Source organism: Falco peregrinus, chromosome Z, assembly GCF_023634155.1.
Source record: "Falco peregrinus isolate bFalPer1 chromosome Z, bFalPer1.pri, whole genome shotgun sequence".
In the NCBI taxonomy this organism is placed as follows: domain Eukaryota; kingdom Metazoa; phylum Chordata; class Aves; order Falconiformes; family Falconidae; genus Falco; species Falco peregrinus.
This window is the reverse complement of record NC_073739.1, coordinates 57,185,437-57,197,698: the sequence shown is the minus strand read 5'-3', so window position 1 is coordinate 57,197,698 and position 12,262 is coordinate 57,185,437. Positions and strand designations below refer to the sequence as shown.

Sequence of the window (12,262 nt, the reverse complement as noted above, 5' to 3'; positions counted from 1 at the left end):
GGAAGTACTCCAGCTATCCACCTGTTCAACCTGATTTTCCTTGATTATCAGTTCAGATAGAGAAGTAAAGACTTAGCTATCAGAAAGCAAAAGCTGGTGAGAACACAGGTCAGCCACAATATAAGCAGATAACCAGAAGCCTTCTGCTAAGAGGCACTGAGGTATTATTGTTGGCGTTCTTGTAGTCAGAAATATTGACTTGTCATTCCAGCAGCTGTCAAGATATAATCAGCTGCTGTTCTTCCTTGTAAATTTTCTGTGGTCGTCAGTGCTTCTTCTCCTCTTTGTTTCCTCCCAGCGCTTTCAGAAGTTGTTTCTGGTGCATTCGTTCCCCTGAATATAAGTCATCTGGCATATTAGCTTTCTTTGAATGCAAAGAAAAGACAGTCCTCTTTCCTAAGTGGATAGATGACCCTTGGAACCAGATAGCTTACTTTTACAAATTAATAACTTTTTTTCAAAGGCTTTTTTTTTCCCCCTCCACTGTCTTGGTGAACACTTTGCTGACAAATTTATTTGCTAGAATGTTCATTTTAACAAAATCACAGACAGCAAGACACAGAAGAGAATTTATGCAGCTGAAGCAAATGTTTTTTTAAAAGTTAGTATTTCCAGACTCTTTCTTTTTGCAGCATTGACTTAGGTCTAGTTTTTATTTTAAAATTTTTGTAGTAATGAAATGCTTCCATTTTCCCTCAAGAGATGGTTTAAAAATGCAAAGGATACATTACTATTTCACCAAGGATTGCTTCTTACCTACATTTCATCCAGATATTCCAGGTGATGGCTTTGTGAATTTGAATCAAAAAGTAGGGTAGAAGACTTACTGTACTATCAAAATAAATCACATCAGAAGTCGTTAGACCAAAAATTTGGTGGAATCTCAGTAGTTGCTTGTCAGCAATTTTCTCCCAAATGAGTACACTGCTTGATGAAACTTTCAATTACTCATTAGTGGTGATTCTGGCTCATATAGTAATAAAGATCATTAGAAGAAAAAAAAATCTGATTATGAAAGCATTCCAAAAGAAGGAGTTGAAGTCGAAAGCAAACACAGAAGTTTGCAGAGGATGGAAATAGCCACTTTAATGTGAATAAAAATATAAATCCTTATAAGGAAAGACCAGAAGACAAGTAAGTCTAGAAGCTTGTAACAGTAATGTCGAACTCTCATGTCTTGAGAATACATTTGATTTATAAGGTACCAGACTACAAAAGGACACATCTAGATAAACAACAACAATGGAAAAAACCCACTTATTGTTTCATCAAAGGGAAACTTGCACGATCAATAGCTTGAGCTGGCAGGAACATGCTTCAGGGAAAGCTGAGTCATTCTTGCAGCCCCATGACTGTTTAAATTGCAGCTTACTCGCCAGAGACACCGAAACACAGAAGTTGGTAAACAGAAGACAAGAGGATCAGACAAAACTGTGGGACAAAGAAAAAAAGGAAAAAAATAATTGCTTTTTCTAAATTCAAGCAAAATATGCAGTCATTAAATTTCCGCTTAAGGAGAAGTAATATTCTGCTTGAGTGTTTCACAGAAACCCTTCATAGATTTTATTTTTTATCTCCATCTCTGCCTGTTCTTGGTTAAAGGCTGGATTTATAAACTACAAAAAAAATGGTTCACCAGCGCAGAACATTATACCTTGAATTTCTTTCCAGTTACAAGCCTTCCAGTTTATGCACTTAAGGCTCTCCCCTCCCTACAACAATGTTCCCTGCTTTGGGGGAATCTTTGACTGTATGTCCTAGTCACCAAACTTAAAAAATGGCAGCAGTGCAGAAGGCCCCAGATAGATCAGACTCAATCACATATTCTTGTCTCTAGGATTTTTGCCTGTATCTTTACAGCCAGAAGTTACATCCAGAAGCAGCCAGGGCTCAAGTTGAGAAGAGTAGGTCCTATTTTCTTTTTAAATGTTTTCCTTGAAAGTACCCCTTTGAACTAATCATTTTTATTTTTACTGTTTTTACAGCTTTGTGGAAAGGAATTTAACAGAATGCACAATTTAATGGGACACATGCACTTGCACTCAGACAGTAAACCTTTCAAGTGCCTCTACTGTCCCAGCAAATTCACTTTGAAGGGGAACCTAACCAGGCACATGAAAGTCAAACATGGGGTGATGGAAAGAGGATTTCATTCTCAAGGTAATTTTTTTTCAGCAAGGTTATTCTCTGAAAGATTTGAAGATGTGCATCAGTAAACCCAAATGGGCTTTGTTCCACAGATCTGCAATCTTGTACCATAGATCCAATGCTATTGGAAGAATTTAAATCCCATAAACCTGGGAGGTTGTTGTGAACTATCTATATTACTCCAGTGCTACAGATCGGAGATCCCCAAGTTATTGACCCTTGTCAGACCTTTCAGACTACATATGTGATAACACAGAGGTACAGACTAAGATATAGGAGAAGGTGGAGACAAAATGAGACAGTATTTATGAGCACAAAGGAAATAATTTTAACTACATTGCTGTCATCAGGTGTTAGGGAGAATATGATCAGCAGTGTGACAGCAGAGGATTTATTAAGCCATACCAACTGTTCTTGTACTTAAACCCAGGGCTCCCCATCCATCACTGTGACAAGATGAAATATCCACAGCACCACAGAGCTTCTCCCAGCATGTGGGTACTCTGAGACACAAATGGGAGCAAGCCGGTGGACAATCAGCCTTAGTTAGGCTGTGGCACATGTAGTTGGTCAGGGAAGTAATTAGATAACATGGTCTTCCTGATTGAAGGTGTAGTTCTGTTATTTTTTGATAAACACTACTGTTTCAAGGGGCTTGATTCGCAGAGGCTGATAGACCACAGCCTAGCAGCCATGGACAAGCAGACATTTTGCCCTAGGCACATCTGGTTGGGAGTTCATAGATTTTCTCTCATGTTCGAGGTACATCATAAACCATAAATTCATTCAAAACTGTCAGAAACAAAAAAAATTTAGAAGATTTCATGTGACTTGCTCACTGCTTTTTGGATTCCAGTCTGGAATGAGAATGAAAGCCTGAATGGCTCTATGTCTTGGTTATTCTGTACCATATTAATATAGCTGACATTAGGTGAAGGCCACAGGTTCAAGACCTAGTTCACAAAAAATCATGTGAACAGGAGGAAACGCTCCTCCCCCATCTCAAAGCATATGGATTTTTGACTACCCGTGGTACCCTGCAAAGCATTTCTTAGCTCCCACTTACCACATACACTTCCTAAAGTCATCCTTATGTATGCACACGTGCCAATATTATCTAAAAAAGTGAGAGAACTAGGGAGGATTATGTTGAGAGCTTGTGTATCCAAGATGTTTTTTGTTAAGATTTCCTGGATAAATAATTCTTTCATGTGTGAGATTTCTTGATGTTTCTGAAATTCAAGCTTTAGGGCAGCCTAGCACATATGTAAAACACATACTTTAATGATATTCGGCATAAAATGTAAAAAGATCCTAAAAGGTCATGAAACAAACGTGCTTTTTAAAAAAAAAATCTCCTAGAGCACCATGCTAATTACACAATTACTTGTAATTGAAGACAGCCTAAGAGCTTTTCAGTGTACAGAGATATTTCAGCCCTGGAGGCTTATCAGGCACAAAACAATTTGCAAGGGCTGCCACCTGCTCATGAACCATTTTAACAAATACAACCTGTTGCAAAGTAGCAGCTGTATCTGGTAAGGCTGCATAGATGCTGCAGAAACTGAATTCAATTACTGTGAGAAAAAAACCAAACCAAACCAAACCAAAGAAAGCCAAATAGTTGCTTTTGTAGTTATTTGCAATTGGGTGAAATCCTCATCCAAGTAATGTCACTATTCTTTTAATTAAGATGGACTATACCTGCAGCATCTGAATTATCTTTGGTGCATCCCAATGCTCAGAGAGTATTTGTGTCCACGGATGCCTCCTGCCTAACCTCTGGATTTCCAGTAAGAAAGGAGGCACTCTAACAAATATTAAGATAAACCATGTCCAGAATTACACTCAGACTTACATTGCACTGCTCAAAATCATCACTTGTTTATAATGATTTCCTTGTGCTGAAGCACTATGTAGTCCATAGAGCTTTTCAGTGGTGTAAGTGGCTTCTTGGTGGATTAAAGAGGAAAAATTAAGGAGAGTGGAGGCTGTAGACTGCTGAGAGTTGATTGTTTTTTTCATTTTTAAAGTAGTAACTTTGAACCAGAGTGTCCACAGAACAAACACATTAACATGTTTTTAATCTCTTCCATTCCTCTGGGGGAAAAAAAAAAGAAGTACAAAACCTGGGACTTTGATTATGGCCTGTGATGCTTTAGATCAAAGTTTTCATTAAAAAAAAAAAAAATAGTAATGAGGAAGTGGGTAGGTTCACTAGCAAAAATAGTTTACAAGAGGCCAAGCTACTTCAGTTTTATTCCTAGCTCCCTCACCAAGTGTCTGGCATGTACAAGCCAATATTTTGTGTGTCCTGAGCTGGCTGTAAAGTAGTTCTTCTAACAGCATCTGAAAGGAGATGCCCTGAGATGTAAACAGTAGAGTACTTGGCAATTGCAGGGTAGAACACAAAGCTGAAGTATGAAACAGAAGGCCGCCTCACATTTTGTTTTTTAACCATGTATCATGTAATGAAGTTTCTTATATATAAATCATTCCTTTTCTCCTTCCTTCAAAACACTACAAGGTTTTGGAAGAGGAAGAATTGCTCTGTCACAGACAAATGTCTTGAGGAGCTTGGAACAGGAAGAGCCCTTTGATCTTTCCCAGAAAAGCCAAGGGAAGACAATCTCATTTCATTTGGATGGTGAGAGTGCCAAGGGCAACTTGTGCCAGGAAGAAGAGGAAGACAACTGCTATGAGGCAGAGCAGTACAGCCCCACCACGTACCACCATGATGACAACAAGCTGTATGTGGCTCAAGATCTGTCTGGCAAACGTGAGTGCATGATGAAGGACTTCAGAGAGTCCTACTGCAATGAGAAGGAAGTGCTAAGTGAGGAAGGACTGGAGAAGAGAATAGAAAATTCAGACAAACAGGAGAGCCAAGGAGAGAGAGACCTTGCAAACAACAAAGAACACCTCAGCTTTAGAGCCTTTGAAAAGGCCAGGCTTGGCCACTCTCTCTCTGATTACTTGTATTTCAAGCACAGGAACAAGAGTTTGAAAGAATTGCTGGAAAGAAAAATGGAAAAACAAACAATGCTTATAGGCATTTAAAACGGACATTTTAAAACAGCTGGAAAATTGCAACCAGATAGCTTTTAACAGGAACTACAATTTACCAAAGCCTGGAAGTTTGTAGTAGTCTTTAGAAATAAGAAAGCCAAATTAATAAAAATAGTTTCAGGTAGAACACATACATTGAAAAAATAAAGCAGTTCAAGGTCACCAAGAAATGCAATAGATATTGAACAATAACATTTTTATACTTATCCATTTGATGTAGACAAGGGGGTGGGTACAGAAGTTTATTTTCCTTTATCTGGGGTGGTAGAGACTTATATGCAATTTTCTAGTTATCAACAAGCAGCATACTTTAGTGTTTGATTTATTATCTGACTAAATATATATGAACACTTCTAACTATATGTCTCAAAAACTCTGAAAATACTAAGAATTTCAAAGTATAAACAAGAGTACTGTTAAACATCATGTGCATGAAAGTTCTAAGAGTGAATGAACTAACACAGTCCAAATACTTTCATTTGCTGAAGTGACTGTTAATTCAACCACTTAAAATGAGAAATGGGAAACAAATTAAGAAGAAATACTAATGTTTTGTGAGATAGTGGAGTGCAGCTCTGTAAGGCTTTGAAAGGGCTGGAATTTATTACAGTCACAGAAGCTTTTCCTCTGGCACAAGGGATGTTTGTGCTTTGCTATATATCAGTCAGTGAGGGAATATTCAGCAATTCTTAAAGTAAAATAGCATGGGCTGTGTTGACATTTTGTTCTACTGTCTACTCAGACAACTGATAAGCAGCAGCAGCATGTAGCATTTGCAAGGCTTGCTGTAATTACACATAGAGCAACATGAGTAATTCATTGAGAAAATGCAATTTTACCATTTATCTCTTCAGTTTATCTTGGCTAGCAAGGATGATTTTTAAATACACAAGTCTGATCAGACTGTTTTAGAAGGTATGCCAAAAATCAGCCCTTACAGGGCAAGCAGTGCCTCACAGAGGAAAACTGGTTTTGGATTTCCTCTTGTCAGAGTCACAATTTTTCTCTTATCATCATGGCTTGACCAGTAAGCTCCAGTAAAACTTGCTGGTTTTACTGAGTCATTCTCAGCATTTAATCCTCTGATTCCCATACAATTACATGTTCATAACAAAGATGCTGAAAACACATTCCATTAATTGCATGAATAACTCACCGGCATCTTGATGCTTGTGTCTTCCAGATAGGTGACAAACAGCCCCACACCATCCTATTGCTTATAAGGAAGTAAAGTTTTAATCATTCATTTAATTAGTCTTATGTCATTCTGACATCCCAGCTCAAAAGGTTAAAATCCATATATATGGTACATCTTTTCCAAATATTGCTACCTTCTTAACTGTCAAGTCCTTGATTTGAAATGCCTTGCTCGATATATAGCAAGTTATAATTAAATATAGTCATATACTTATGGCTTGCTAAGGCTAGAGTCATGTAGCTGCAGCCCTCTCTCATTTTAAGAAACCACTCACAGGGCTAATGATTCTCACACCTACCAGTTAATCACAATTCATAGGGCAGCGGCCCTTACTCAGCATATAAAACTGTGTTTGTGTAGTCTAAGGTTGCAGAAGGTAGTTTCATTTTTCAGGGCTCAAACACAGCATAGTAAAGATTCTGAATGAAGAACAGAAAAAGTGGTTGATAAAAGAAGCTGTAACATAAAGGTGACTATTCAAAATGTAATTAACTCTACAGCTAATGTACATAATTTTTTAAAATAAAAAGGGGATATTGAATTGAGGTAGAATGTAGGTCACTTGAGACCTAGAACTAATGATGTCTTTCAAAATGAGGTGTATTTCAGAGGTACATAGCGTGTTATTTCAATGATGAACTGTCTTATATACATTCAACTTCCTTGCTTCCACCGCAAGGTAAGTCCTCTTAAAAAAGCAGACATCTTTCTTTCAAGGAAGTTACTGTGATCAAGCAGAAGAATCGTAAAATGTTTAGTGATATTTTTAGTGATGTGTGTAACTGCATTCTTTATTAAACTAGAGGGGAAATGATTAGATAGAAATCCAGCATGGTCTAGGAGATCGTCTCTCAGAGACGGCAACAAGTCCTTTGGTTACCTTCTTGGCAATATCATGTCTCTGCCAGACAAAAGCTCCAATCTGAGAATGTATACAGCCAAGGGCTGGGAGCCATTGACTCTAAGAAATGTCTTTCTCAAGGTGGTGTAGTTTCCAGCTGTGCATGATTCAAGATCAGTCCACTCCACCTTTGCAGCCATATTAGTTCCTATGACAAGGTGAATAAGCAAAGAATCAGGAATCTGGTTGCAATTTCTAGAATGCTGATCATGCAGATTAGTTGAATTAAGCAAGTGTCTTCACTTCTGTGGTGGGTAAAGCAGAAAGGCATGCAGCCCTTCCATTGCATTGGAGAGTGTTATGGAACAGCTAGGCAATCCTTATCAAGAAAGAGACAAATGATTACCTATCAATAGCACTCCAGGCAAATGGAGCAAAGGAGACATTTTCAGCAGGGCTCTGCTGCCAGTAGATAACATTGTAACCACAAAAATTATGTCTACTGGAACCATGCAGTCCAGAGTTCCCTTAAAGAACTTGTAAGGGAAAGTGCCAGATGTGTCCTTAGGAAAGGGAATCACTGCAAACAGTTTTGGGTTGCCTCAATGCTTAACCCAAACACTTTCAATGGCACTGTCACTGCAGCCAAGTTACCCACTTCTACAATCCCACTTCTCGCTGGAGCAAAAGCAACTGCCAAACACATACAGCCAGGCTGAAAGGAGTAGAGGTCCCTGAATGGCAATGCTATTTGGGAGTAATATTAATGTGAATCCCTTTCCTTACGTTCTTCCTAGGAAGCAGAGAATATTCCATTAGAAAGCAGCCTTGAGACTGTACCCAGTCACATAGTCATATAAGTTAATTCACAAACACCCAAGACTAATTCATGTTAGAACAGTAAAGAGCTCATCTAAAACCCTAAGTCACTGGTCAGAGGAATTGCAAACAAAACTATTACCGAGATAAGAAGACAGTGCCAAGTGACCCATGCAAAGACATTAGGAGATGATAGTCCTCTGTATTGCAGAGCCTAATGCAGCTGGGTCTAAGACATTTGTTACAAAGAGGCCCCAAGGGACAAATTAAAAGTGAAGTAACAGCCATCATTGTGAAACACTTTGCTTTTCAAACGTATTTACATTGGCACCATTTTGGGAACAGACAGTAACAGCCTTTGGTTTTTAATAGCTTTGAAAATGCTGTATAGTAATTTGCTCTCATAATAAAGTTATTTCCCATCTCTAATTTTCGAGGGATTAGCTTCCTTGTTTTGCTTTCAATAGAGGCTCAGAAGTCCTGTAGAGACATTGCTTGTGTCCAGGACCTTAGGGGATATATTTTCTCTTTTTCCTCCTTCCTAATCTATCTACCTTCTTCTTGCTATGTTGTGGAAAAAAAAATGTATTTATCTGACTCTTCTCTGCTATTTGGGTTTTCAGCTCATGGTAACACATGAAAGTAAAGCCCAGCCTCCACCACTTGTATATTAAATCACATCCATACCGTTTCCCTGCATTACTATATGAAGCCTAACTTCACCCTCCTGCAAAGCATCAGAGCAAAGTAGAGTGGCCACAAACTCATATAACTCAGGTGTTTTTCAAACTCATACAAAATGAGATACTTCAAGAAGCTGTGCTGAAGAAAGATAAATTGGCCACACTATGAGTCTAAGCAAGTGAAGGCAAGTGGTTTGTTAAATTCGAGGCTTTTCTGCTGTTAAGGGCAGCAGGGAGAATTCTAGAAGACACTGTAAAGAACAGAGTAGGTGGATGAAATGTCAAAATCTGGGTTTGTAAAATCTGAAGGTAAAGAAAGACAACACATTTACTGAGAAAGTGAAGTTGTAGGTCACCCTGGAACAAGCTGTTTTGAACGGCCACCAGGACTCAGCTGACTCCTAGTAAACTTGAGTTCTGGCTGCCAGGCAGCCTCCAGTCAGTGAAGGGAAAGACAGGTGCTCTGTGTTCAGCAACTCAAAGGATAAAACACTTCATGATAATATTATAATAGAAGTTCTGTGCTTTGTCCTATAAAACGAGCTACTGCAAAGACCAAGTAATGCTACTATACCCATCTTTTTACAACTCTGTGTTTGTCCACTAGCTATTCTCAGATTTCTGTCTTCTTATGGTGCTGCTGGACTCCGCTGTTGTGAGTGTACAGTTAAGAAGTAATATAAGTACTATATTTATTATTCCAAGGAGTTTTTAATAATTATTAATAGTTTTGCAAATAAGTAATGTCTGCTCAGCTGAACAAGATGTAACAGAGCTAACATTTTGTACTCCTAACAGATTTTGCAAATACTGTGGTGTATATTTATTTAACATAGAATGCTGGGTTCCTATCTAAAGACCCAACTCAAAAAACAGGCCAACTATCTGTGAAGATTTAGTTTCTGACTTTCTATCTCAATAGTAAAAGCATGTATGATGTATTGTATTAATTTAAGCAAATAAACATGTACTGGAGAAACTGCTGTACTTTGCATTGAAATGGATCTGGAGTTCTTGGTACTCTAGCTATTTGACATACTAAATGCGTGGGGCTGGTCTGGCAAGACCATACTTCACTCAGCACCAATGAAGAGTGATCCTTGTAAAGGGAAGCCTAAATCAATGATGGAGGTCTAGTTAGAAGACAAGGGCAGAAATGCTGCCAGGTCATCTGAGGTAGAGACATCGCTTCATTGTAACAGACTGCAGCGATGACATAAAGAATGCTCTGGAATGGTTATGGTATTTGTTAACTTGGTCCTAGACAGGCTAAAAAGGAAAGACGTAATCCCTAAAAGAAGTTTCAAATATCTGCATCATGTAAAAAGAGAGGAAAAACCAACCAGGTAAGTTATAAAATTGATGTTAAGAAATTAGGAATATGTTTACAACTTAAGAAATAAGCATAAGACTGAACTCAGAGGCTCGGCATTTCTTTTTCTAATGGAAAACATCACTTCTAGTGAGGAGTAAACTCCTGGATGTGTTTGTTTTAATGAGAACCTGATGGAATTGGCATAATCAGACTTCACAGAGAACATTTTAAGCTCTTCGTGAGCACAGAGAGAAAGCGGCTGGAATGCTGGCTATAAAATAACTCGAGTAATAAAGAAAACAGAGATATTCCCTTTCTGTCAGAGGTATATACCTTAACAAGTGCAAGAAGGCTATATACAAACACTAGAAATACATGTAAAAGGCTAAATGAAGCAGAGTTAAGCCTTTTTTGCTTTCCTATTTTTTTGTTTTCTTTCCCCTCCCTTTTGTTTTGATTGCACGTAACAACCACTGTGAAGATTATAAACTACCTCTACATGAGGAGGAACAGCGTATATTGGGGAGTGACATAGTTCATTCTCATGTGACCCTGTGCTAATGAATCTCAAAGTTTCCCTTTTATCAGCCACAAAAATATAATTTAGAAAAACATGTGTTTGATCCTTTTCACAAATTTCCTTTTAATTTTTTTTTTTTTTAAAACTGAGCTATGCTCACTTATGTCTTCCAACAAGCAGAAATCAAGTAGAGGAGAGAGCCTCTCAGGTGTTCGCAGGGGGCTTTTCTGTGCCTGTAGTGAAGTGGTGAAAGGCCCAGTATATCTAAAGTATTTTCATGAAGACAGACAAATTAATACCGATGATATGACAAGAAGTGTTGAATCATGAAAAGGAAAACCAACCCTAGTAAGATACAAATTATATGGGATATCTCTGAGAAGAGCAAGTCTCTGTTAAGCTGCAGTGTGTTAGACCTTTAAGAAATTAAAATCCTAGTTTAAGTAACAAGGCCGCATACACAACCTCTTGCCAAATTCATCCCATTAATACACTCTATAGCTTGTGTACTTTGATACAGATAAATGTGTTTGCCCACAGGTCCATAATAAAAAATAATAATAATAAAATAATAATTAAAAAAAATATTAAAAAAAATAAATAAACACATGCAGGGAGTCCGTCATTCCAGCAACTGGAAATGGTGAAACACTGAACAGGGATCACTGCTAACACTGTCCCTAGATATGGTATGGTGGTGTGTTGGATCACACAGCATAAATTTCCCTAATGATCAGCCTGCAAAGAAAGTACAGCTGAACCAAGAACATCCTCTTTGTGAATAAACCTTCGGTGTCCTGTCGTTCTGTTTACCCTGTCTGAAAAAATACTGTGTATCCAGTCCAATTACATAAATGATTTAATTTGGAAAGATCCAGACACCACTGTTCTTCAGTGAATTACTCATTGGACTGAAAAATCTCTGTAATGCGAAAATTTTGTTCAACAGAACTCTGTAAATTTACATCAGGGGAGAATGTTGGCTTGTGGTTTTGAAGCTGGGATCTTCTGCTTGTACTGTACTTTCTCAGTACTTAAGTACCCTTACAGTTCTGAATGGAAGATCATTAAAGAATAAATTATGATTGAGAGACTAATTAGCCAAATAAAAGACAGGGTGCAGTAAAATGAGAATGATGGAGTTGTGTGAAAGCAAGAAATCTATTTCTATCCTCTGAAAAGATATTATAAAATGAACGGAGATGGGAATAGGATTCAGATGACAGATAAAGCATCATAGTAATGTCTCTAAAAGAAATGTAGTTTAGAAAGGTAAGTGGCAGATACAACCCAGAAAGATACCTATCAATAGAGTGATATCTGTGTCAGGGAATTCTGCAAGCTGCTTAATTCTTTGCAGACCTTGCCATTGTCTACTACAAGATACAGGACTTTTCTAGAAACACTGAATCCTGATCTTTTTTGTTTCATAGGCCAAGATATTTTTTTAAAATCAGTATATAAAGCATTTGTACAAGAGAGGGAATCAACACTCTAGCCAGCCACATAAATATAGTGAAAACTGACAACAATCGTGAAGTCTTGCTGTGAAGAAAGTTACATTAAAATTGAGGCAGGATTGTGCCTAGTACAATCTATCTTGGAAGTCTATGAGAGCAGAACCAAGACCAGACAAGTCCAAGATGGTATAGGTCTGGGAAATGCACAT

The 12,262-nt window shown here is 37.9% G+C and overlaps 1 protein-coding gene across 7 annotated transcripts in view; it reads left to right on the top strand.

The window, feature by feature from the left end:
• Positions 1 to 9,745, top strand: part of ZNF366 (zinc finger protein 366) — a 38,462-nt gene extending 28,717 nt beyond the window's left edge. For all 7 annotated transcript variants that reach the window (XM_005244371.3, XM_055790950.1, XM_027796659.2 and 4 more), the window contains 2 exons: positions 1,986 to 2,160; positions 4,676 to 9,745. In XM_005244371.3, the coding sequence (XP_005244428.1) occupies positions 1,986 to 2,160; positions 4,676 to 5,208 (708 nt within the window). In that variant the 3' untranslated portion in view covers positions 5,209 to 9,745. The remainder of the gene's footprint in view (positions 1 to 1,985; positions 2,161 to 4,675) is intronic.
• The last annotated feature ends 2,517 nt before the right edge of the window (positions 9,746 to 12,262 follow it).